Here is a 26,709-nt window from a genome sequence, read left to right on the forward strand (position 1 = left end):
GCCCGGATCTATTGCCTTTTTGAAGATGCTTTGCATAAGAACCCTAGATCTAGCCTTTATTATGCTTTTTGAGCCTTATTATCTTCTTGGTCACTTATGGGCACGTAAAGATAGAATCTTTACGTGCTAATCGAGTTAAGGAAGCCCAGATCTATAAGTTTCAGACGTTGGATTCAAGCAGAATCGAGTTTAGAGTAGCTGCATGGATGAGACTCGGCGAGTCGGAAGAACGACTCAGTGAGTCAAGTCGCGAGTCCCGTTTTTCCCCTTTTTGAGTGATGTCGAGTGGAAGCCTGTGAGTAGTAGAGTGGACTCAGTGAGTTGGAGGGCAGACTCAGTAATGGAGGGACTCGACGAGTTGTTCATACAACTCGGCGAGTCCAAGGCAATCTTCTTAGCTCAAGAACAACTCGTCGAGTTGTTCATATGACTCGGCGAGTCGGATAAAGATTGTCTGGGTTCTTGGATCGAGAGGGTACTCGTCGAGTCGATGCCATACTCGACGAGTAGCCACGAGTAGGGTTGAGAAGTGAGACTAGAGACTCGGTGAGTTGGCGACCCAACTCAGCGAGTCAGGTCAACTGTGGGTTGACTTTGACCGAGGGAGTTGACTTTGACCAAGGGTAAAAGAGTCATTTTACCCCAGTGCAGTGTTTAGCATTTGATTGAGTGTGTTTATGGACTTGTAGCCGGGGAGATACCGGAGCAGCAGCAGTTAGCTTCCAGAGCCATTCACTCAGCAGCCAGTTCACGAGGTGAGTTTCCTTTCAGTAGGGACGAGTCTACGGCCACAATGTCGGCCCGTTTAGTTAGAAGTAGTCCCGGACTTTAGTCCGATGCAGTAGTTAGGGTGCTTGATGTCTTTGTGATTCAAGCATGTTTGTGTTATGTGTTCCGGACTCTGTTCCGATGCAGTCTGCAGTATATGTGTTCATATTAGTTTATATGTGTTATGCTATGCCATGATCAGCCAGTTCCAGACTTCGGTCCGATGCAGGGGACAAGGTCCCAGTCAGTTCCGGACTTCAGTCCGATGCAGCTAGTTCCGGACTTCGGTCCGATGCAGTCAGTTCCGGACTTCGGTCCGATGCAGTTAGTTCCGGACTCCGGTCCGATGCAGGGGACAAGGTCCCAGTCAGTTCCGGACTTCGGTCCGATGCAGCTAGTTCCAGACTTCGGTCTGATGCAGTGGGCAAGGCCCAGTATGTGCTTATTATGTATTGTATGGTATGTGGTAGTTTGGGGGAGCTCACTAAGCTTCGTGCTTACAGTTTCAGTTTTGGTTTCAGGTACTTCCGCAAGCAAGGGGAAGAGCTCGGGATGATGGCATCGCACACACCACAGCTTCAGTTTTTGTCCTGGGAGTTGATTCCGTTAGTTGATATGTTTGGATACAGTTGTGATACAGTTTTCTTTCTCTCAGTACTTTATCATGGTTTTTGAAACACGCGACGTATGATGTTGTTATGTGATACTTGGTTTCATGTTTTTGTTATGATAAAAAAAATTGAAATTTTTGGGTTGTTTCATATTATCATGAAAATATTATGGGATTGAAATCCCTATGTATCTCACCTGATTTCCCAACCTGGCCCACTCAGTTTATATGCATCACATGTATCAAGACTTAAGCTACTGGAATTTGATTAGGATGCTGAGTGATTAAGAGACAACCTGCAATAGAGTTCAAGGCCAGTAGATCTTTACGCTGTAACCTATGTTTATGTATCGATTATGACATCTTTAGGATTTTATTTAAGACAATCACTTGTACTCAAAATGTTTCAAATGTACTGGAAATCGCATCAATGATAATATAATTTAAGAAGCATAAAGAAAGGTTTTAATTGATTTTGAAAATTAGAGGATGTCACACAAGGTGCGCTAGGAGTAGGATTTCAAGGACGAAATCTCTTTAAGTGAGGGAGAGTTGTAACACCCTAATTTCGACTTAAAGTATAAACGACCAGTTACGTAAATAGACGTTTTGATAGAACTATTTAGGATAAATAATCTTGACGAAAGTCATAGTAAACGTAAAAGTAAGAGTGTGCATATAGAGAACATCCAAATCTGACTTCATTAAATGAAGTTATGATTTTTAAAAGTTGCAGCACAACAGTGTGCGACACAAAAATCTAAATAGAAATCAGTTGATTGTTATCCGAAACAATCTAAATGAGAGTTAAAGATCTCGTAGATATAATTTCGTCAATATAGATACAGTCCAGAACGGATGTCGTATGAAAGAGTTATGATTTTTTTACGGGCTTTAACAATCTAAGTTTGTTGAAAATATAACTTTAAAAATAAAGTGAGAATTAGCTGACGGGGTCTAAATAAAACTTGTAGATCTCGTCGATAGCTACACATAGATATAAAGAACGTTGAAAATGAAGCTCGTATGAAGAAGTTACGAAATTTACAGAATTCACATTTGCATCACGTGCGCATACGCGTGGCGCGCGCTTCTAGAAGGTGGCTACACTGATCATCAGGAAATCGACACATGCCAACATTTCGGAGGAGAAACATAGATGATATTGTTCAACACACCCTTCCTAAATTTCTACTATAAATAGATTGCAGGCCCCTTACTTAATTCTACACCACCAGAAACCTTTTCTATGGATTTCCTCTATAAATCTCGAATATATCTAGCTAATAGGAAGTTTTAGCGAAGTCTTGGAGTATCTGAGATCCCGAAAATTAGAAGTTATCAGGTCGGAGTTATGCCAGTACAATTTCCAACTTTTCGCTAGAAACTCTCTGTAAGTTAAGCTGCACTTATCGTAGTGTAATTGTAATTTATATTTACATTCGTAATCGTTGTTATGCATGGGAGGATCTATAATAGATCCCGGGGTATCCCGGGATACCCCTGAAAAAAAATTCGATAGTGTAAATTTTTTAGAAAAAATTCGTTTTATGTAGTGTATTTATACATAATATTAATATTTAGCGAGATAATAACACAAGTTGTAATTGGTTTAGATGGTTAAGGTGTTAGGCAATCCTATTGGAGGTTGCAAGTTCAAATCTTCTTTCAAACATTTTTCTTCATTTATTTCTCAGCTCTTTTTATATAGTTTTATACAGATTATACCTATTATATCATGTTGTTGTGAAAATTAACCTCAAATATTGAGTTGTCTAAGTGGTAAAGTGCTAAACTTTTAACTTTGAGGATCTAATTTGGAATCTTGACGCTTACATTGGTTTACTTATTTTTGTTTGTTACTTTTTCAATTTGTTTTTTAAAATTCTAAAAATGTCCCACATCGGCAATAAATGAAACATAACTCCTATACATCTGTTATATAAGCAACATAAGCTTCTTAATTCTCAACCAATTAAACTTCCGAATGGATTTGGGTTTAAACCCGAAACCGAGTTTGAAAAACCGAGAAACCGAATCCATCGGTTTGGGATACCACTTTGTTTTCACCCTGGCTCCGCCACTGTTGTTATGAATGTATAAATAAGATTTATTAATAGTTCCAGTTATAATTCTGATCAATCTACTTACAGGAGAGGTGTCTAGAATGGTCATGTAGGCTTGGTTGTTGGATTTTAGAAAGGCTATATGCCAAAATGGTCCTCCTCCCAACTTTCTTGCCTAGGTGATCCTTATTTGATAGAACTCTCAGTATTCACTGGGGTTAGTGAAATATCTAGCTTTCAATACCAAATTTCCATAGGAATTAATAAGTTACAGTATTATAGGTTAATACTTGTTATGCATGTTACCCACCAGTGATCACCCATATAGTTGTCAATCGTTTGAATAATTTTTCATGTGAGTTATCTCACTATACTATATATTACAATATATATCCATGTATGTTAGGATAGAGGACGGATAGAGTTGAGCTAGTAGTATGATCTCTATGTGCTTAAGTGTAAATATACCTAAAATTGGTAGAGTATGAAGTGTAGATATGCCTACACTAGTAGAGTCTAAAGTGCAATCTCTATGTGTGTAATTGTTCTGATGTTAGGTTTAGTTAGAGGATAATGGTGGAACGACAAAGAGGCCGGGAATCTATAGACCCACGTGTTAACGAAATGGCATATAGTATATGGTATTTTGGGGGATAGTGTGTCATTGTTTGTATGCATGTATATGTATTGTGGTATATGGTATTTTGGGGAACTCACTAGTCACTAAGTTTCATGCTTACCTAGTTGAATATAAATGTTTTTCAGGTACTTCATTGATCCATGCGAAAGGCAATGTTCATCTGTACACACGTGCATGCACAACATTTTCCCGCATAATGTAATTATACTATGATATATTGAATAAATACAAATGAAAAAATTGGGTTGAAAATCGGGACGTTACACCGACGCTGCCATTATTTCGGTTTCCTCCGCCACTGATGCGTCTTCTTCTTCACGTCAGATGCTTCTCTAAAATCGATTTTTATGTGTCTCAAAATTTGATTTGCAACAATGCTTTTGATAGAACATGAAATCGATTTTTATTCAGCCATGGAATTTCTACTAAGTCCTCTGCATCCTCCGTTTCTCATAATAGATTCACCTTCATCTTCGATAATGTTCTCAAACAGGTAAAAAAATTCATCACTCGTTTCTCCATTCTATCCAATTTCACTATCTATTATTAATTCCATCAATACTTATAGGGAAATTTATGTCAATCATTGGACTTTAAAGCAAAGGGAGGAGGGGAGAAGCTTCAATGGCTACTTCACAGTAATAAGAAGAAACGTAATTCATTCACATGTTTTGTAAATAAATTACATCTTCCTAAGTTAATTATGTACCTCGTGAGGTAAGAGCTTTGCAAAGTTATGTTATGACTCTTGTGGCAATTAACTAAGAAAATGAAACTTTTGATGAAAATTTTGTGTTCCTGAGCAAAAGGTACAGAGAAATGGATTTTATAGAACTTAAAAGGATCAATTACCGAAATGAATTGAATGAAGAGGTTTGTATGGTTATCTTTGGTCTATTTTATATGAAATTTATGTATGAATTTCTTGATTTTTGATCCCACGTTGGTTATTAGTCTGGTCCTACATTGGGTTTTGTAAAACAATTCTTTGCTTTTTGTTTTAAGATTACCGGTTACATGAGGTTTTTTGCAGGCTTGTTAGGAAAATATGCATTTTTGTTTTAGGTGGTATATACTAGGAGTAATGAAAGAGACACGGAAAAGACGAGAGATATAATAAAGGCCTTGTTTGGAGAATAGAACCCGTGATTCAAGACGAGATATTGACATTCTTTATATGTTCAACGACATGGAGGTCACATAAGCAACCATTTGGAAATTGCTTTTTTTATCAGTTTTTCACTACCATCCAAAAACATATGATATAAGCAACCATTTCGTTTGTAGTGAAACCGGGGGACAGTGTAAAGAACACATAAAAAAAAAATCTTATATTTTATATATAGTTATGTTCTTTTGAGTTATATGTTTATATTGTTTCTCATATTCTATATATAGTTATGTGCTTTTGAGTTGTATGTTTAATTTTAGTATAAATGGTGAATTAGATACAATTTCAAAGTACAATTTCAACTTTCAATGTCATTGATGGTCGGTTTCATTTATGTAGAAAATATGAATTTGTATCGTTTGAGTTGCAAATATAATAGAAGGGTAAAATGGTCATTTTCATCATTGAGCACAATTAATCAAACAGTTTTAGTCAAATGTAAATTTGACTCCATATGTAGATTTGACTCCTGACCCATCTGGGTGCTTCTGACTCAATCTGCAACTATCAAACGACCCATTTGTTTATTTAATCATTAATTAATGGGTAACGATCCAACTAAGTTGTTTCTATTTTGTGTTGGATCGACCAAAACGTCTCAAATGAGTTCTAACATACGAGGTGTGTTTAAATGTGATGAAATTGTAGACAAATAATGATGATACGTAATGAAAGGAAATTTAGACTAAACTACTAATCAAATATTAGTTTACACCAAAAGCTTGCTATTTACCAATATACACACTTTTTACTCCAAAATGATAAGTCGATTCATTAAGAATGTAACTTGTTTTAACCATGAAATGAGCGCTTGTCTTGTATTCCCCAACCAATACAACAACCGCAATACCCCTGAAAAAGACTAATCCAGAGAAGCATCGTCTATCTTTTTATTTAACAATTGGAAATAAGAAATAGAGACGTCCCCTCATTTATTCTATACCAGCTTATTAATCTATTTAGCCTCAACAGAAAACACACAGCCCTTTTTTTTGGAACGAAAACTTTTATAAAACAAAGGAAAAGCCGCAAATAGGTTGAGAGAGACTTGCCTCAAAAGGGCTGATTCAATACCAGAAATATTAAATAAAGGAGTCCTATTAAAAGAGTCCTACTCTACTCATACAGAAAAACTGGAAGAAAAACTATTAAATAAAAAAACTTCCGAAAATACCCCTGCGTCTTATTTTCTGAATTAACCCAACAGTTAATACAAACACTCATGATCTGCAAGTTCATCAATATTCAATGTTAAGGAGCAATAATTAATCTCATTAGTTTGCCTATTAAAATTTGGAAATGGAAAAATATTTTTAAATTAAGTGTGTACCTTTAGAAAATTGGTTTATAATAGCAGAGGTCTTTTAAATACAAGGGTATGATAAATAAAACGATAATTGCTTAGAGCATTGGGTGTGGGCAACAAGGTGCAACGCCAAGTTGTGCCACCTCGCATGCCACATAAGCAAATGGTATTATAACACCAAGTGAAGAAATGAGCAACAAGATGCAACACCAACTTTTTGAAAATAAATATTTTTATTTTTCTATTTCTTTTTACTATTTCGCTTTTTTTACCATTTTTTTTGTTTTCGTTTTTTTTCTTTTTGCGTTTTTTTAATAACTAATATATTTTTTATAAAACATATAATTTTAAAAACAAAAAAAAGACATAATATTTAAAATCTAAAATCCGATTACAATTAAAAAAACATAATTTTAAACCTAAATTAGTAACTAAAATACCATTGAAATTACTACTAAAACCACACACAAATCCTAATTAACCCAAATATTTTTTTCCTAATTTGTTCCTTCATCGCTTGTAGCACCGCTAGATCAGCAGGCGCTAAACCCTCCTCGCTTGTTCGAAAAATTGACAACTGTTGTGTCATTAGTTCCCTCTCTTTTTGCTCCTGCTTCTTCCGTGCCTGCCTTTCCAGGAATTCCAAATGACGACATTTCAAGTCATTTTGTCTTTTATTAATAAATTGTGCTCGTCGAGTTTCGCTCTTATTTCTGCCGCATCTTTTGCTCTCGTCTCCACCTCCTTCGAATGTCTTGTAGCGCGCCTTGCTTTGTCGCGTCCGGACGGTCGTCGTGGTGGGGATATCTCTTGGATATCATCTGGGATCTCATCGTCATCGGCGTTTAGGTCGATGTTAATCCGTGCGTCCAACATGTCGACCGAGGTAGAATTGCAAGACCTTTTGGATTGAACCTCCGACGATGTAGGCGTTTTATTCCACTTTGGATCCACTCGCAACAATTCCCATGATTTTTCAAAGTCGAAAACATGACCCATTTCGATCCGATATTGTTCTTTAGCAGCTTTGAACAAATCGAAGTTGTTGGTTCCACTTTGTTGTTGCGCCGCAATCCGGTTGTAAATACCATTGAATTTGCTGCACCGCTTACTTATCATACCCCATTTGCTGCTCAACATGTCATTGTTGCGATACGGATTTTTCTTTAAAAAAGCGTGAAACTTGTCGAGCACCGCCCCCTAATAAGCTCCTTTTTTCATTCCATTTCTGCGAAGTTCGTTTTTTGAAGTAGCACACCAAGCCGTCGTCAAAGCGTATTCCTCCTCCGGTGTCCACCATTGTGGAACGTCTGCATTTTCTGTTTTTACCGCTATTGATTTCCCTTTCGATTTTCCTTTCCCTTTCCCTTTCTTACTACTTCCCGCTTCCACTTGAACCGATGGTTGTGTTGTAGGCGATGGTTGGTTTGTTGTTTGTTGCATCGAACCAAAAGTAGAGAAAAGATTTTGTTGTAAATTTGGGTTTTGACCAAATTGAGTTTGTTGAACGTAAGGTGAGTTGGGAAATTGCAGTGGCGGTGAAGCGGGATTGAAAGTGGCGTCTTGGTATGGGATTTGCGATGAACCTTGAGACGATAAAATGTTGAAATAATTTTCATACCCCGCAAATCCGAAAGGCGAGGTTGTGTTTGGGTTTGATGATGGAAGGGGGGGTGTTTGGGTTTTGCTCCATTTTTCGATTAACAAAGTGTAGAAAATATAGAGAGGATTTTAAAAAGATATGTAAAGTTTAAATTAAAAAGAGTATATATATATATATATATATAAATTTTTTTTTTAAATGAATTTCAAACGTTTGCAAACGGTCATAAAAAACGGTAAAAATAATGTCCGTTTCACTTCGTCATAACGCCCACGAGAACTGCTCGACGAGATGCAACGAGTTGGGGGGGGGGGGGGGGGGGGGGGGCGGTGTTCCCCCCGTCACGACGGCGTTGTCGTGTGCCACGTCACCCCGTTGATTCTCATTCCTGGCCCATACCGTGCACTCTTAGAAAGAAAAGCGGACAGATCACCACCAATAATATGTTCCCATAACTTGTAATAACTCAAAAGATCCTCTTCATTGTCCTTATGAGTATTATTCACATACACAGGACTGATTGCACACTCTCTTACCATTACTCCATTATTTCTCAAAGGATTTTCTAATATTGTAACACAAACTTGATCACCATTTTTAATCTTATTGTCCCCAAACATCCAATGACTTAACCATACTATATCTTCATTAGTTTCTCCCACAGCATATATACGACCATAATATATCCAGGTGCAATTTGTTGTCACATTCTCTACTTTTATTCTTAAATGACTTAAATTTTTTGTGTCTCGAAATGTATACACAAAGCTTATATTTATTCCTTGTATTGTTTTATTCATTGAAGACGATGTCATGGCTATCGATATTGATATTGATGAACCCTTGCTTTTATGAGGTAGCCAATCTGGAACTGCTTTCCCAGGAAAACATATGCTAATATTCCAAATTCGTAAAGCACCTTCAATTAAAACATTAGATTGTATGAATTTTAAGCATATTAGTGTATGTGTGTGTGTCTGTGAGATCCATAGAAACAGAGCAGAAGAAAGAGGATACCTGGACTGGGTCTTTCTTTGGAGGAGAAAATCTGTATGAATCCTGTATCCGTATCTTCTGATGTTTCAAATGTTGTAAATTTGTCCACCCCAAGCTGCATAAGATCTGCTCATCAATTTCCGCTATATCTTGAAATTTTATTCTGCCTTCAATTTCGCTCAATGACTCCGCACCATAATGATACAGAACTGATGGTGATGACATTTCTTGAGGGAATGTTATTTTAATAAGTGACAAACAATTTTCAGTAGACAAATATTTGATTGTAGGTGGAGGGCACAATACCGACTTCAACATCCAACATTCTCCAACATCGAGTTCCTCAAGCCTGCTAAGGCTTCTCACACAATCAGGCAGGGAATCAATCGGATTCTTATTTAGATATAATTTCTTCAACATCGACATGCTACTGAAGTCCTTTGGAAATGATTCATTAGACAAATTATTGCCATTAAGCGACAAGGCTACTAGTGAAGTTAGCCAAAATGATTTTGGAGTTTTCGGTATAATAGAGGAAGATGCGTATGACTCCATATCCTTCATCCGCATTAGAAACTCACTAGCACCTAAGCATCCGTCTAATGATAGTCTTCTAACATTCTTTAACTTGCTAATGCTAATTGGAACATTACTAAGCTTACTGCAGTAGCTCAAGTCAAGAATAACAAGGCCATCACATCCGCCAATTGACTCACACACATGAATCAAGCTTTCACAGTTCGTAAGAATCAACCTCTCAAGTACAGGTAGCCAAGAGAAGCCTTCAACTCTAACAATCTTGCAATAACTCAGATTAAGAATCTTCAATGACCCAAGAAGCTGTTGCATTGGATATCCTCTAATCAGGAATATTATAACGAAGATATTAATTGTCTAAAAATTGAAGTAAAAGCTTTTAATTTCATACCTTTGGCTTCTTCCAAAGCTGTGTGAGATTACTGTAAGACATGTCAAGAGCAACCAAATTTTCCATTGGTAAGCCCGAAGGTATGAATTTTGAATGGAATCCATGCATGCATAACCACCTTAAACCTTCTGGAAAATTCTTGTAAGATCCGTCGATTTTGACATGATTGAGTTGGAGCAGCTTTAGCTTATCCATCTTTCTTAATGCATCTGCTCTCAATTCGACGTTTTTGCAATGAGAAGACGAAAGCATTAGGAGAAGCCGAGAAAAAAACAACCAAATCCTTAAAAAGAACTCATACACAATCTGGATTGGTTGATCAGCTCTAAAACTCTTGTTCACGTCATCATCTTTGAAGTTATGCTCCTTTCTCAATAAGTTCGTGTCAAGGATAAGACCTCGAATTCTTTGGGTACCCTATCAAAAAGAAAATCAAAACAAACATTAATCATTTTGTTATAAGGATGATAAAGCTAACGAATACTCATGATGACTATATATGTTGTATTTACCTTGTCCTTTTTCAACAAATCGAGGGACTCCTCATGTTTCCATACTCGACTACGCTTCCATGGCTTTTCAGGTGATTCTTTGCGGACTAAATCTCTCCCCATCTCTTGAAGCAATTGATGCATCCTCAACTCATTTCTTCCTCCAATCGTGAGAAGACATCTATCAATGAGCTCAGTGATCCCATATGATGTTGGAAACCCTCATTCCCTTAATATTGTTTCTGTAACTTCTCTTTCTTTTCCAACAAAAAAGCAAGCAATGTGCTTAAAAAGTTCTTTGCAGTCCCCTGATAAAGAATCAAAGCTAATTTGCAGAGCCTTTTGTACACTCTCTTGTACATCAGTTAAATATACTTTTGCCTCCAACATTTGAAGGACATCACTCCATATGGATGCATCTTTATTAATTAATGAACTACCCAAAACTTTAAGAGCCAATGGATGTCCTCCACAATACTCTGCAAGCTGTTGTGCTTCTTTCTCATAACCTTTCTTGGGATCATTGTTTCCAAATGCTTGCCAACATAAAAGTCTCATAGATGCAGTGTCACTTAAGCCATGAAGTGCAAGCTTTGTATGTTTTGGAGGAAATTTCATACGAAACAATGAACACTTTTCTGTTAAGGAGCCATCTTTGGTTGTTACTATAATCTTGCTTCCTGGATGAAAACCTTTTGTTCCAATCAACACATCCAGTTGCTCAAAGTTATCAACATCATCAAGAACTAAAAGTGTCTTTTTCCTAGATAATGCCTTTTCAACCTTAGATGTGCACAGATCTGCATTATTTTCTTCAACATTTTTTTTCTTGAGAATGTCTCCAAGAAGCTGTTTTTGTAAATCTAGTAGCAAACATGTCTGTTGTTCACATCTTCTTCCAATGCCTTCAACAAAGCTACTTGTTTCAAATTCATGGCACTGCAACATATACATATGTTTTGCCAATGCTGTTTTTCCGATCCCTGGCATTCCACAAATTGTGAGAATTTCAGAAGATCCTCTTTTTAACCAGGAACTGATGGTATAAATAGAATCCCCCATCCCAATTAGGTGTGGGATTCTCATTCTCCTTTGCAAGTGTAGTTCCAGTCTAGTACTAATTTCTTTCACGACTTCTTCAATCACCACCGTTTCTCTTCTGAAAAAGGAATCAAATTCGATCAACAAGACACAGCAGCCCATATATCAAATTAATACAACTGATCAATAACTAGTCTTTTGCATCCTTTTAATTAATATGAAATTAAGGGACTGAAATAAAAATATGCACACGGTTTAACCATAATGGTGAGCCACTTTGTATCTGTTTCGACAGCTTAGTCCCCACAAAGCTTGTCATCCCAACAATGGTAAAAAGCTAAATCTCACAATGGTATGCAAAAGGGACAGAAAACTGGGGAGAGGAAAGGAAGAACAGATAACCAAAAAACTTTGGGAAAATTTACTTGTTCACCAAGCCTTTCAAGCGTAAATAAACACATATGCAAGAATAGAACAAGTGCAGGTCTTTGTTCTAGAAACCTTCAAAAAAGAAACGTGATCAGGTGATGAAAATACCCCCTGGATTATTTTTGTCCCAGAGTTTGAATTACTCCAACACTAAACCCCATGGATTGTGGGATTTTTAATGGACTTGGTATGAATGTTTTACCTTCCAGTTGCATCTTTTCCTTTCAAATCAGCAATCTCTGTAAGTCCTTTCGTCCACATCTCCAACTTGCGAGCACCTTGAGTTTTCTTCTCCACATCCTTTTCGGACTCAATCCTCTGTTTGTGTTCAAATAACGCTTCTCCAAAAGTGCTTTCTTGCTTCCTGATATTTGTCGGCTCGACGCTGTAAAAAATGGGGAGAACAAAATGGTCAGAGACCCTTCGTTGCTCAAGGATCATCACCAGCTCATCCAGACACCATGTTGAAGATGCGTAGTTCTTAGACAAGACGATTATCGAAGCACGAGAGCTTTTTATAGCTCTTGCAAGCTCGGGTTTAAGTTCTTCCCCAATTTCAACCTCTTCCTCATCAAGAAAGGTAGAGATGTTTTCGTTCACCAAAGCTTGGTAGAGATGATCCATAAAACCTAGTCGAGTGTCTTTCCCTCTGAAACTCAGGAAAACATCATATGTTACTGCCGCTTCTTGTTCTTCTGGTAATTCAGTGAGGATGGCCATGGAAGTTGAGAAGAAATACAAGAGTGTATATGACCTGGGATTATCAGTTTCGCTGCTTCTGATTTTGGTTGTCTTATTTCCCCTGTTTCTTTCCTCCCTGCGGTCTTCTCTATCAAACCTTAATTGATTAAGGTAATCTTTTTCTCATTACGTTGAATAAAGATATAGATATATACAGGAAACATATTTGCAAACTAACCCCTTAACTATAAACTATTGTTAAACATTGGTTTAATATGCCCCCACAGGGCGGGACACGAGTAAGAGATGGCAACGGGGGTGGGGAACACTGGGGACCCCAATCCTTATCTTCATCCCCGAATCCTCATTCTAATCCTCATCCACATCCCCATCCCCATCGGGGAATATAAATAAACCCACATCCCCACCCCCAACGGGGACCGGGGATCCCCAACGAGGAAACAGAGAATTCTTTTTCTCTTTTAGCATGCAAACTTTTACATAAGAACAAACTCTATATTTCAATTTTACCAGCATAAGTTTAAAGATTTCATAAAATATATAAATACCCATAAATTGCATAAAAAATATAAATAAATTTCCTACCAAATTTAAATATATACATGAAAAATCAAGTAGAAAAAAATTATCAAATTGATATTTAAAGTAAAATAGATCAACCAAAGAGAATATATATATATATATATATATATATATATATATATATATATATATATATATATATATATATATATATATATATATATATATATACACACACACACAAGTTTAAATTAGATAAAAGAAAAAGCAAAAATTATAATTTCAACCAAGTAATTACTAATGAGTTAGGTTACTTAGATCAAATTTTATGTATTATAAACTATACTATAAATATATGTTTTGTATTATTTTTATATATTAATATATGTCGGGGGTGGGTCCAAGGTCGGGGATTAAGGGTATCCCCATCCCCATCCCCATCCCCACTTTTTTTATTCGGGTATTCCCCATCCCTGTCCCCATCCCTGATCAACCTGGGGATTCCCCAGTCAAAACAAGTGCGGGTTTCGGGTTTCCCATTTGGTATGGGGCTTTTTGCCATCCCTAGACACGACCTGAAGCTTGGACCAAAGAAATTGAAACCTGGGTGTTGGTAGTGGCTTGGTGAAGACATCAGCCACTTGATCATTAGTGGAAATAAACTGAACCCATAGCTCACCTCTGAAGACCTTTTCCCTAACAAAGTGAAAATCAATTTCAATGTGTTTTGTACGAGCGTGAAACACTGGATTGGCGGAGAGGTAGGTAGCGAAAAGATTGTCACACCAAAGTGTTGGAGATGCATGTGTACTAACACCTAGTTCTGAAGCCAAGTAAGTTTAGCCGCTGTGTCGGCCATGGCATTATATTCCGCCTTAGTGGAAGAGCGGGAGACCATTCGTTGCTTCCGTGGACACCAGGAAGTGAGATTTGTGCCAAGAAATATAGCAAAGCCTTCTATCGATCTCTGATCATCCAGACACCCGGCTGTAACATCCCATTTAAAATATAATAATTAAATAATAAACCCGGAACCCCGAGAAGCAATTTTTATTATTATTATACATTATTATAGTCCAAAATCAAATAATAATTATCGGAATGTTAGTTTCGGGGGTTAAAGAATAAATATCGGACTTAATTTGAAAGGAGTTTAGATGGTTGGGGCTAAAAGGGTAAATTATGTGCCTAAGTTGAAAATAATTGGTCATGGAGGGGCCATATGGTAAGTATTCGGACTTGATATGTAATGATTTTCAGAAGGGAGGGTTTAGATTGTAAATTAAGGACTTAATTTGAAAGAAGAAGGGAAGGAAGGACTGGAAGCGTATTTATGGCAAAAGGGTTTGAATGTAGACGGGGTTTATAACCCTTTCATTCCCGTAACCCTAACCCAAACGGTGACACTCACTTCAGTCGTCACCTCTCTTTCTCCATTGCCAAGCCGACCTTCTTCTTCCTATTCCAATCAACCAAAGGCCACCAAGACTATTGCTACGGACGAAGACGCTGTGAACGAGCCCCACTCGATTGTGCCGCTGCCAACCTCCATCGTTCTCCTCTTCTTCTTCTCTTTTCTATCACTGTACGCAGCCACACTCGGTTGTTGTCGGTACCATTCCGACCACCACTCGCTTTGGAGCTCGTCCCACAGCAGCTAGTCGCCACTTTTCCGTTCTAGTATCATCGCAAATCACCGTCGTCGACACCGCCGTTAGTTGGCACCTCCTTACTCTTCTGTACCGCCACCAGCCATAGTTGTGGATACTAGAGTTGCTGCTGACATCACCGTGAACCACTAGGTGGGTGGTGGTGTAGTTGTTCCGGTGTTTGTGTGTGTACCTTTGGGTGATCCAGTCAAGGTCGTGTACGGGGTTTATTTTGGCCGGAAAACGTTTAGAGCTTTATGAACCCATATTTATAAGTTGTATGGAGCCATTTTGCATGAAAGCCCTAGATCTACTCCTTTATGTGTCTTTTGAGCCTTTAAATCCCTTTTCATGCATATGTACATGTAAAGTTGGAAACTTTACGTGGTAACCAAGCTTTATGAACCCATATTTATAAGTTGTATGCATTGGATTTGAGCAGAATCATCGGAGTAGTGTTGCATGCAACCGACTCGGCGAGTTGTTCTTCAGACTCAGCGAGTCGAGTCGCGAGTCCCCGATTTCTTCCCCTTTTATGTGTTATGCCGAGTGGAACCAGTGAATTATAAGTAGACTCAGTGAGTCGGAGATCGGACTCATTCATGGAGGGACTCGGCGAGTCCAAGGAAATCTTCATACCTCAAGAACAGACTCGACGAGTTGTTCATACAACTCGGCGAGTCACAGCCAGAGTGTTCATGTGTTGAAGGAGGACTCGACGAGTCGGATACAGATTGACTGAGTGTTAGTATCGAAGAGGAACTCGTCGAGTCTATGCCAAAATCGACAAGTAATAGTGAGCAGAAGCGAGAAAGTGAAAGTAAGGACTCGACGAGTTAGTGGCCCAACTCGACGAGTCAGGTCAACTGTATGCTGACTTTGACCAAGAGGTTGACTTTGACCAGGGGTAAAATAGTTATTTTACCCTCACTACAGTTATCAGTGATTGATTGAGTGTACTTATGGAAATTGTAGCCGGGGAGATACCGGAGCAACAGCAGGCAGTTTCCCGAGCAGTTCATTCAGCAGCCAAATTACAAGGTGAGTTTCCTTCTAGTAGGAACGGGTCTACGGCCACAATGTCGGCCCGTTTAGTTAGCAGCAGTTTCCGGACTTCGATCCGATGCAGTAGTTAGTATGTTTGATGCCTTCGTGGCTCAGATAGGATTTATGTGTTATGTGTTCCGGGCTACGGCCCGATGCAGTATACAATATATGTGTTTATGCTAGTTGATATATTTATGCTATGCTATGTTCAGTTAGTTCTGGACTTCGGTCTGATGCAGTTTCCGGACTTCGGTCTGATGCAGGGGGCAAGGCCCCAGACAGTTCCGAACTTCGGTCCGATGCAGTTTCCGGACTTCGGTCCGATGCAGAGGGCAAGGCCCTGGTTAGTTCCAGACTCCGGTCTGATGCAGTTTCTGGACTTCGGTCCGATGCAGTGGGCAAGGCCCAGTAGTTGATAATATGTTTGTATGGTATGTGGTAGTTTGGGGGAGCTCACTAAGCTTCGTGCTTACAATTTTCAGTTTTGGTTTCAGGTACTTCCGCAAACAAGGGGAAGAGCTCGGGATGATGGCATCGCACACACCACAGCTTCCATTTTTATTTCCTGGGGGATTGTTCAGTTTTTCTTTAGATGTGACTTGATACAGTTCGATACATTTTTTATCATGATACTTGTTTCTAGGTTGAGATATTGATGCATGATTTTTATGAAATAACTTGCAGTAGTATTAAAACAAAAAATTTTGGGTCGTATTTTGGGATGTTACACAAAGCTACCAACATGGAGCACCACCCACTACCAATCTAGCATAGTGGCTAATGGTGGTCGACGATGATGGCCATGGCATCCATGGTGATGATGATTCTTGATGAAAGTTCACAAGAAAAGAAGAAGGAAAATTGAATGAATTTGGATGCTTGCTTGAACCAAGATTAACACCACCAAGAAACCTCTATTCTCCTCATTATCGACCAACTCCAACGACCCTTCCCTTCTTGATCTCTGTCACAATATCAACCTCTCTCTTTATCTCTTTTATTTGCTTGGATCCCTGATCACTAACAACATAGGGTTTTGTTGTTGTCCCGACCTTCCTATCTTTGATTTCTCCTCCCTAGATAAGAGGGATTACTTCTACAATTTTTGAAGAGTTTAGATACGGGACCATTTTTGCTATTTTGTCTTTTTATATATATAGTTAGGTATGTTTTTAAAGCCTTCTAAGATTAAATTTGATTGAAAAAACAAGTCTTCTATTTCATTTCGAAAATATGCGGACAAAACAACTCATAAAAACACCCAAATGATGTTTGAGAGACAAAACTGTAAAATTTGTCTCTGTGGTTTTCTAAAAACTTTGGATAGGGTCCAAAAGGTTTTCAAGTTGTATGGAAGATCCAAAATCAAAAACTTTCTTTGGTTTTAGTCCCTAAAAGACTTGAAATGACTTTTATGCCCTTTTAATTTCTTTTTAAAATTTCCTTTATTTATTTTAATTGTTTTATAATTAAAAAAAGGAAATGGGCCCTACAAGCTACAACACCCCGACTCATTTCTTTCTCCCTCTCTCACTCATCAAAAAGTCATCAGCGTCAAAATTGCTATCCATTCTCACTCGCCTTTCTCGTCGAGAAGCCCTAACGCCGCCGCCCTAATGTCGTCGTCGATCACCCAGATTTCTTGCCGCCCTTCATTGTCGGTAAGTATCTTACTTCTCATCACCTCTATTCCCCCTCTCCTTCTTGAACCAATGGATTCACGTCTTGAAGATTGAAACCTGCCATCACGTAACCTCGATGGTAAAACCCCATTGTCAGACATCTACACGTTTTCTGTCATTTCATCTTCAAGAATCTACCTCCCAACCCCATTGTCGGTATCCTCCTGTCAATTATGCACCCTCATGATGATGAGTGAACCCCACTACAGGTTTCCTAAACACAGCTCCGATGAAACCACATTCCCCTTCAGGAGGTCAAATTAAACTTTGAACTATGTATCGCCTTTCTGGAGAAGTTTTTCAAGTTCGGTGAAAATCTAATTTGCATAGAGAACTGAGATGATCACACTGGATTAAAAGAAAAAGAAATTTGATGTGTGTAATAGAGAAAAAGAGGTAAGTTTGAATTTGAAATCAGATGCAATGTGTTTTGGGTTTTGTGGATTCCAATTTTGGAACTAGAAAATAGATTCCAGATAGGGTGATTGAACAGTGAGGAGAGAGGGAAGCAAAGATTAGGTCGGTCAATGGTGCTCGAGTTTTGAGGAGTTACCAACGGTGGGTTACTGATACCACACAAGTCAACCGAGTAGAGGTTATGGAGTTAATGTTTCGTCGTTCTTTTCCTGATGAGGGAAGGATAAATTATGATGAGACTGGATGCAAGCTTATTGGAGAAACCTCAAGTTTTGAGGAGTTACCATTGTGGGTTTTGAAGAGAAAGGGAGGGGTGAATGATAACATACATCGGAGGATGGGATACGTCGAAGATGTTCTAGCCTTTTGGGTTTGATCGTCTGTGAGTATGTGTTTGTGTGTGTGTGTGTGAGAGAGAGAGAGAGAGAGAGGAGAGTTTTACCTATTTTCTCATTATTATTATTATTATTATTATTATTATTATTATTATTATTATTGACATGTTAATAAAATGTAAAAAAATGTAAAAGTAAATAAATAAGGATATAACTGTCTTTTCAAGTTTTTTTGGACTAAAATCGCATGAATTTCTTGATTTTAGACCTTCTGTGGAGGTTAAAAGCTTTTTGGACCCTATCCATGGTTTGTAACACAAACCACAAGGACCAATTTTACAATTTTGTCATGTTTGAGAGGAATCCTCTTCGGTGGCTTTTGAGACCTTTTAAATTTTTTTATTCATTTTTCTCCTAACCGGCTCATCATATATTCAAATCGGAGCAAAGCTAAAGAAGGTTTATGTAACCAAGACACCCAATATATCATAGCTTCCTCACACCTGTTAAAAAAAAAAACTTGAAATTATAAAAATTCCAATGACCATGGCAGCAAACGCCTTCTGTTGGCCACCAACCATCTGAATCGAATCTGCCTAAATGATGATCCAACTAAATTGGAATTTATGTTCTGTTCATTTTATCATTAATTAATCGGTAGTTAATCAGTAACGATCCAACTATGTTGTTTCTATTTTGTGTGGATCCACCAAAAACTCTCAAATGAGCTCTAACATACGAGGTGTGTTTAAATGTGATGAAATTGTAGACAAATAATAATGATACGTAATGAAAAGAAATTTAGACTAAACTACCAATCAAATATTAGTTTACACCAAAAGCTTGCTATTTACCAATATAGACACTTTTTACTCCAAAATGATAAGTCGATTCATTAAGAACGTAACTTGTTTTAACCATGACATGAGCGCTTGTCTTGTATCCCCCAGCCAATACAACAACCGCAATACCCCTGAAAAAGACTGAATTTTTATGGACATGTTTTTGGTGCAATTTGCTCTATTTATAATTACAAAACACTATATCCCTACAATATAATATTATTTTCTCAGTAAAGGAATTTATGTTATTGTAAGCATTTTATCACATAAATTTGTGGTTTACCGAGTAAGAGCCTGAGTTGAAGATGATTAATTCTTGACATGATTCTGGTCCATACACCTTTCAATACAAAATCTGTAATGATAGAGAAAAAAAAAATTGACAAAATCCAAATTAAAAATGAAGTGAAAGCAGGTTGCTATATATTTAATTATTTCAGTTGCTGATAAAAAAAGGATAATACCAGAATGAAGATTCGGCTTTGAGGATAGACCGTCTAATGCAAAGTTGGCATACACTAGTAGCCGTACACGTGGAGGAGAACCAAGCTTGCTAGTTAATGACCTGATAAGTGCACTGATATGATATCATGCATAAAAATAAAATTAGAAGATATTGCAGGTTAAGGGATAGAAATTGGAATTTCAAGGATGTAAAATTTGTAGTGATTACTCTGTACGCAATACTGTTAGAAATTGTGAGGGTAAAGATTCCATAAATTCTGATATATTGCCAGCTGTAAGCGATTTCACTTCCTGTTTCAGATTTGTTTTTTCTTCAACCGACATTCCGTTCCCAAAACCAGCTTTACTGTCCTTCACAAAAGTAAAACCATTAAGTGGCTAAATGGTGAGATGTTTTTTCTGTATTTTGCGCTAAAATAAAAGGTAAAAGGTAAAACGAAGCACCTGTTGATAGTTCTTCCTGTGAAAATGAGGGGAAGATATTTAGCGTATTTCCCGATACCAAAGTGTTGGCCTACTTGTTGGATTTTATGCGAGTCCAAAAGAATCAATGCTTTCCAAAGTTGGCAGTAGTTTACTCTAAATTCTTCATCTAGACTTGTATAGATCCCATGATCAAGAACAACTGCATAAAAATGCATTTCTCTCTAAATTCTAAAATACAAAAGAAAGTAGTTAGGATGTGAAATTTAGTTACCTAAACAAAAGCCTTGTTTTTCATCTGGGGAAACCAGTATATTGCCAGGATGTGGATCTCCATGCACAAAACCATGGACAAATATCATTTCAGCAAATGCTTCCACCAACACTTTTGCAACCTTCAAACAAAACAGTTGTTACTGCTATGATTGGGTAGATTTTTCATAGTACAATGATGAGTAGAGAAGTATAAGTACAATGATATTGCTATTTCCATGTTGACAGGTTATTACATTACAGAATGCAAATAAATGGAGAAAATGAAAGCATGTAAACACAATGAGCAGAGTCGGGAGTTCAAACTATAAAAAAAGTTATAACCTTTTTTGGATCAATTCCCATGTCCCGAATAAATTCCAAATCATCTACCTGAAAGGAAATGAATGTATAAAATTATTTAATTCTTTTTAAATTATGCACACATGAAAATCTAGTTTCCTTTTAACCCCAAATTCAGTTACAACAATGTTTGATCCATTTAAGGGCCAGGTGGCAATAGATAACAATGCTATAAATCATGAGATACTATTACTAACCCTTCGTCCCTTGCAATATTGCATTGTCAAAACCTGGCTAGTGGTTAGCTCCTGTTTGTATGAATATGATGATTAGTCTACATAAGATAAGATAATATAATATTTATAGCTTTGTTATGTACCCATAAAATGATGAAATACCTGAAAAACCTTGGGGATTCTGATTCTGCTACTATGCTTAAAGTTCATGCCAGTTTTGACTGAATTTCTTGCCTCCTGAATGAAATCTGTAAAGCGGCTCATTTTAGCATATGCCCGGATCAAGGAAAAGAGAAAATCGATTGCCACAATATTTGTATCCTTTTTACTCAATGGATACAAGGAAGTTGTGGACCCTGTTTCTTTTTTCCTATACAGTTGACTTGTCTGGATAAAGTGGTGTCTTTAACAGATATTCAAGAGAACAACAACACATTTGGGGAAATGGAAGAAAAAAATAAACGAGGGCAATTTTGTAAAAAACTAGGACTTAGAAGGGGGAAAGTCTTATTTCCTAAACTTTCTCTATTAAGTCGTCCTTTTTGCGTTCACTCAAAAAAACACTCATTATATATCACGGAAAAGAGGCTTTCTCCATTAAATCCAACTTTTTACAAATTTGCCCTCTATCCAGAAAGCCTTATCAAGAATTATTGTAGCTCACCAAGTTCCAAAGCAATCACCTCTGAAAATTCTGATACCATCCATTGAAACCGATATTCAGGAAAAAACTGTAGAAAAAAGACAAGCATGGATCTTTAAAAAAGATAGGAGACTACAAAAGGTATATCATTTTGTAATTATGAAAGTATAATAATGTTTTATCAAGTGTTAAGGTCACCCAACTTTTTTCTGTGCATAGTAAGCCATGTGGACTCCACATGGCGTCTTAGTTGCCACCTCATCAATGAATAATCATCAAATGAAGTCGCCTTTTGTCCAAAAAAAGATGAAGTTTGACCCTTTAGTTTACAAGAAAAAAAAAAATCTAAAATATGAACATGAGTCATACCCATGTGACACATTTGGAGAGTAGAGACATAGTTGCAATGTCCATTCTCATCCGATCTTTCAAACCAGGATATTGGACCTGTATTCAGAACATAAAATTTTCAATTCTTAGCAGATTAAAATAAGATTGCACTTTGACTCCAAATAAAAAATCATAATCATAATCAGTTTTTTTCAAACACTCCAAATAACAACATACTTATATTTATCTGTTTACCATAGCATTCTACTTTCATTGTACTTTGTAAAAGCTACCCAATTATAACAATATCATCCGAAATTCAAATACAAAGCAATTCCCACTACTCTAACTGGATAGATGTTTATAAGTACAATGTCTCAAATAACTTGGTAGATTTTCAAATGCCTTAATAAGAAAAAAGTTGAAAGTACAATGCTTTAAAGTAGGATGCTATAACAAACAAATAAACAAAAGTACACTTTTATGATAAATGAAAGTACATGCTATTTCTTGCATTAGAGAAATACTGAGATGATAAATGTTTGTGACCAACCTTAAGCACTACTTCTTGATGGTTTTTCAACAATGCACGATGCACTTGAGCTATGGATGCAGCAGCAATAGGCTTTTCATCAATAGACAAAAAACTGATACACCATACATGGAATCAGTTATTAAAAATTTTGTATATACTTAAAGATAATCTTTATCTTTAAAAAGATAATCAAGAATATACAAATTAACCCATCTATTAGGGAATAGGAATAACTTACATCTCTTTTAAGTCTGACCCAAGATTGCTGATTAGTACTTCTTTTATAGCTTCAAAAGAACATGGAACTGCCTAAAGTCATAAGAATCACATATTAAGTGAAAACTAAAACCAATGATGCTGAAAACAACGCATAACAACATGAATGACTTACTGACTGTGTTAATTCGGGTTTATTGTAGGTTAAATTCATAGTACACTTCAAGAACATATTAAATTGTGCAAAGTAATTTTATTATCTTTAAGATTATGTTATTGAATAAACTCAACAGGCCTCTGTTTTTAGTTTTTACACAATAGAGGATTGTTTTCGCACAATAACAGGTAATGAGGACCTGATCCTGCAATGATGCAAGAGTAGATGAGTATTCTTTGGGAACTTGTCGCATGGATGCTACAAATTGACCAGCTTTGATGTAGAACCCTTGGTTGATTTCACATAATTTTAATATCCTCTTGGCTGAGCGTAGATGAACCTGAATTGAAAAATATGGATGATATTGATATATCAGACATCGTTCTATTGTCAATGATGGCATTGCTACTGTTACGTTGTGTTTTCAAAGTGTGATTGGAAGAAATGAAAGTAGGATCCACAATAAACAGATCAATGGAAGTACAATGATAATTTTCCATTTACTCCGTGATGAAATGTAACAAAGGTAATAGGGCAACGGACTTCAAAGTTATTAAAAATTGCCGATAGAAAAGAAGTAAATAGTACGAAAAGCAAGAACCTCGGATAAAATTCTTCTATATTCATCTGTATCCGGCGATAACCCTTGTAACGAGTACTTGTAGTCGACAACATTCGCAGTAATCTGCAAATCCCCATACGCAATTAATTAAACTATTTTGTAGACCTGATATAAACAATTGTCGCTACTAGATTCGAAAATTAAATTATGGGATTGTTATACGCAATATGTTAGAGTGTGGTGAAGGAAACAAACAGTATAGAGAGAGCGAGAGGACCGAACGGCACCGTTCAATGAGGTAGCGATGTAGTAGAGAGGAGAGCGTCGATCAGAGTGCGAGGGGAGCAGGTGAGGGTTTAGAGTATGGTGGTAAGTAAGAGCAGCGGCGCCGGTGGCGGAGATGATGAGAAGGTAGAACGGTTTTTTCCTTGGTGAGGTGCCGAAAACTCTGGAGACGAAGGTTGTCCTCATAGAAAGCGGAACGGGCTTCCGGTGCTATTGCCGCCGGTGGTCTGTCCGGAGGTCAGCGGTTCTAATTGAAGTCAAACTGTGTAGTAATTTTTAGGCTTATATATCATTTTGGACACTCAACTTATAGTATTGTTTCTCATTAGATCACCAAGGTATCTCCCATCGTACAATTGTCCCTTACCACACACATCCACATATCTTAGTGTTTAGTTGATATAATTAACAACTATTATATTGTTTTATATTGATATTGATTCTAATGTTATTAAAATAAATTGCAAAAATTATTGTATTAAATTAATTAGTAACAAAAAGGTTTTCTATTATTTTAGGTTTATAGTTTGTGGCAAACCGGTTAAACAATAAGTTGAAGCATTTATATTATGTATTAGGTGTGAGACTCATGTATTACATGAGTTTATTTAAAAGAAAAACTACATATAAAATTCTAAACAATTGAGAGGTTTGAATTTATAAGAAAAGTGAGAAAATATTGAATTATAAAAATTAAAGTGTTTTTTTCTTTTAAATTTAAACAAATAATTTAGATAAATAAATAAATAAAATTAATGAATTTTTAATTTAATAATTTTGAAATTAGAATGAAAGTTCATTAACGAAATTGATATGCATTTATTATTGCATTTAAATTTAAATACTATTTGGAATTTAATAAAATGAAAAAAACCATAAAATGACATGTGAAATAAAAATTAATGTAAAATAACCACAAAATTACATGTGGCAAAATAAATGAGAATGTGAAAGAGAAAGAGAAAGGGCCTTTGTGATATCTTTATTTTTTCTAAATTTTGGATAAACCTATAGTCAAGTTCTAACTATTTCTTTTATCCTCCAATTTTACAACATTTCTTGCATCAAGATTTACAATATTGAAGCTATTGAAGCTTTGTGATATCTCATTTCAAATTGTATCAACATCTACCCCTTTTAAAAGAAATCATTTGATTAACTTTCTTGTCCCTTCCCATGACATGCTCAAAGCATGCATGTTTGTTTTTTGATTTCATATATATATTTCATGAATTAACCTTTCACCCAAATTTTATCTAATTAGGTATTGATAATATTCAAATTGATATTTTAATTGAACTGTTACATATATTGTAAGGAATATAGTCTTTTAATACTTTAAAATAAATATTCTATTAATAAGAATATTAAAGTAATATATATATATATATATATATATATATATATATATATATATATATATATATATATATATACACGATAAAGGTGTGTTTAAAAGTAAACCCTTATCATGATGGATAAGAAATTAAGAATTCTCGTGTACGTACCTTAGTGGCATGCCTGTGGCGTTACATGAAGAATTACGTACACCACGTCATAATAATGATAACCATGAAAAGTAGTATAAATAGAAGCAATCCTCTATACATTTCGATTTTGGCTTATTTTCTCCTAACAGAAATTAAATATCTTTCTGTCTTTTGTTCCTACCAATCCTCCTACCCATTTAAATGATGACATGTGTCATATTACTATCCTAAAATATCATTAAATTTCATTAAATGAACGTTAAATGTTACATATGTCACCATTTTATTGGGTATGATGATATGTAGGAACAAAAAGTATGAGGATATTTAATTTCTCTTCTCACAAAGTATTCACCGAACCTTCTCTATTTCTTGGAGTTATTTCCTCACCTCAAGGTCTTCACCCCCCCCCCCCCCCCAAAGCTCCGATCACTTTCACACGGTGTTTATCGCCAAATAAAAACACGCTACGAGGGTGAGGTTCACGGCCCCATTTTTAACTTTTTATCATTTGTCGGGGAAGGATACATGTTTTTATATTATTTATTTATATAAATTGTAAATTGTTTATATCCTTATATAATCTAGTTACATAATCGTTATAACCATTTACCGCTAAAATAATTGTTTAAGTTTAGTAAACACTGGTGTTACACTACCCACATAATATAAAAACACGCTATGAGAGTGAGTTTCACGACCCCATTTTAAACTTTTTATCATTTTTCGGGGAATGATACATGTTTTTATATTATTTATGTAACGTCCTAAATTTCAAGTCCAAAAATTTCAATTTTTAATATAACGTTTTGGAAAACATTTAACAAGAAACATCATTAAGTCATATCTTTTGTAACCATAATCTCGTGTCTGAAAATCATATCATAAAAGTAGTAACATTGTCAGAGTACAATCCCAATAAATCTCGTAATGCGGAAATCCAATGTGTGTGTATATGATGTGCAGCTACCGCGCCGACTCCTTCCCCTTCGTTGAAGAGGTACCTAAAACAAAACTGAAAATTGTAAGCACAAAGCTTAGTGAGTTCCCCCCATCATACCACATACCATACAATCACATAGCATACATGCCGTCGAGCAATTTTGGGTGCCCGACCTACCCGGTACGGCCATTATGGGGTGCCGACCTACCCGTGTCAAGCCATTTTGGGGTGCTGATCTACCCGTGTCAGGTCGTTTTGGGGTGTTGATCTACCCTTCGGTCCTAACAACCGAACCTCGAGGACTATTCCATCTCCTACTACTACTATCACATATATCATAACATAACATATTGTCAGGCATATCTTCACTTCTAAGATCAATCTAGCACGTAAAGTTATGAACTTTACGTGCATGCATGGGAGTATAAGCTTAATGGACCCAAAAATGAGGTCTATAAGTGCATGTGGCTCTCAAAGGCTACAAAGTTGGCCACTTTAGGCCATGTAGTCCCCTAAGGACCCTGGATCTGGACTCTTAACCCCCAACCACGCTTGCCCTCATGATTAGTCACCAAAAATGGTTCCTAAAAGCCCTAATTCACTCCAAAAGGGGATCTAGAACAT

The 26,709-nt window shown here is 36.6% G+C and overlaps 4 protein-coding genes across 4 annotated transcripts; all 4 read right to left on the reverse strand.

Annotated features, from left to right (window-relative positions):
• Positions 1 to 7,218: 7,218 nt before the first annotated feature.
• LOC111881763 (uncharacterized) lies at positions 7,219 to 7,701 on the reverse strand. Its single transcript, XM_023878156.1, has one exon. It carries the CDS (start codon positions 7,699 to 7,701, stop codon positions 7,219 to 7,221), a length of 483 nt encoding a protein of 160 aa, XP_023733924.1.
• A 1,280-nt stretch (positions 7,702 to 8,981) lies between these two features.
• LOC111881764 (disease resistance protein RPV1) lies at positions 8,982 to 10,702 on the reverse strand. Its single transcript, XM_023878158.1, has 4 exons — positions 10,601 to 10,702; positions 10,089 to 10,505; positions 9,182 to 10,000; positions 8,982 to 9,083 (listed from the first exon to the last, which is right to left on the reverse strand). Exons 1-4 carry the CDS (start codon positions 10,700 to 10,702, stop codon positions 8,982 to 8,984), a joined length of 1,440 nt encoding a protein of 479 aa, XP_023733926.1.
• On the reverse strand, positions 10,163 to 12,896 carry LOC111881783 (disease resistance protein Roq1-like). The gene is made up of 4 exons (XM_023878175.3): positions 12,252 to 12,896; positions 10,601 to 11,738; positions 10,390 to 10,505; positions 10,163 to 10,297 (listed from the first exon to the last, which is right to left on the reverse strand). The coding sequence occupies exons 1-2, from the start codon at positions 12,767 to 12,769 to the stop codon at positions 10,802 to 10,804; spliced, it is 1,455 nt and encodes a 484-aa protein (XP_023733943.1). The 5' UTR covers positions 12,770 to 12,896; the 3' UTR covers positions 10,163 to 10,297; positions 10,390 to 10,505; positions 10,601 to 10,801.
• Positions 12,897 to 19,127: 6,231 nt separating this feature from the next.
• LOC111881775 (uncharacterized) lies at positions 19,128 to 23,943 on the reverse strand. The gene is made up of 16 exons (XM_023878169.3): positions 23,623 to 23,943; positions 23,407 to 23,490; positions 23,005 to 23,145; positions 22,671 to 22,741; positions 22,451 to 22,544; positions 21,937 to 22,014; positions 21,589 to 21,655; positions 21,087 to 21,172; positions 20,946 to 20,996; positions 20,731 to 20,778; positions 20,408 to 20,528; positions 20,155 to 20,335; positions 19,919 to 20,056; positions 19,710 to 19,822; positions 19,529 to 19,600; positions 19,128 to 19,376 (listed from the first exon to the last, which is right to left on the reverse strand). Exons 1-16 carry the CDS (start codon positions 23,836 to 23,838, stop codon positions 19,273 to 19,275), a joined length of 1,665 nt encoding a protein of 554 aa, XP_023733937.1. The 5' UTR covers positions 23,839 to 23,943; the 3' UTR covers positions 19,128 to 19,272.
• Positions 23,944 to 26,709: the final 2,766 nt, after the last annotated feature.

The sequence above is a fragment of the Lactuca sativa genome, chromosome 8, assembly GCF_002870075.4.
Source record: "Lactuca sativa cultivar Salinas chromosome 8, Lsat_Salinas_v11, whole genome shotgun sequence".
Lineage (NCBI taxonomy): Eukaryota > Viridiplantae > Streptophyta > Magnoliopsida > Asterales > Asteraceae > Lactuca > Lactuca sativa.

Bases quoted from the DNA above. Each gene is read 5' to 3' on its own strand.
- LOC111881763 (XM_023878156.1), bottom strand. From the start codon at position 7,701: ATGTTGAGCAGCAAATGGGGTATGATAAGTAAGCGGTGCAGCAAATTC.
- LOC111881764 (XM_023878158.1), bottom strand. From the start codon at position 10,702: ATGGGGAGAGATTTAGTCCGCAAAGAATCACCTGAAAAGCCATGGAAG. The intron at 10,001-10,088 runs GTATGAAATTAA...CCAATGCAACAG, and splicing joins AGCTTTGGAAGAAGCCAAAG to CTTCTTGGGTCATTGAAGAT. The intron at 9,084-9,181 runs GTATCCTCTTTC...TTTTAATTGAAG, and splicing joins CAAAGAAAGACCCAGTCCAG to GTGCTTTACGAATTTGGAAT.
- LOC111881783 (XM_023878175.3), bottom strand. From the start codon at position 12,769: ATGGCCATCCTCACTGAATTACCAGAAGAACAAGAAGCGGCAGTAACA. The intron at 11,739-12,251 runs GTAAAACATTCA...TTCCTTTTTCAG, and splicing joins GGAAAAGATGCAACTGGAAG to AAGAGAAACGGTGGTGATTG.
- LOC111881775 (XM_023878169.3), bottom strand. From the start codon at position 23,838: ATGAGGACAACCTTCGTCTCCAGAGTTTTCGGCACCTCACCAAGGAAA. The intron at 23,491-23,622 runs GTTTGTTTCCTT...GGGGATTTGCAG, and splicing joins CCTCTCGCTCTCTCTATACT to ATTACTGCGAATGTTGTCGA. The intron at 22,015-22,450 runs GTTGGTCACAAA...TTCTGAATACAG, and splicing joins ATCAAGAAGTAGTGCTTAAG to GTCCAATATCCTGGTTTGAA.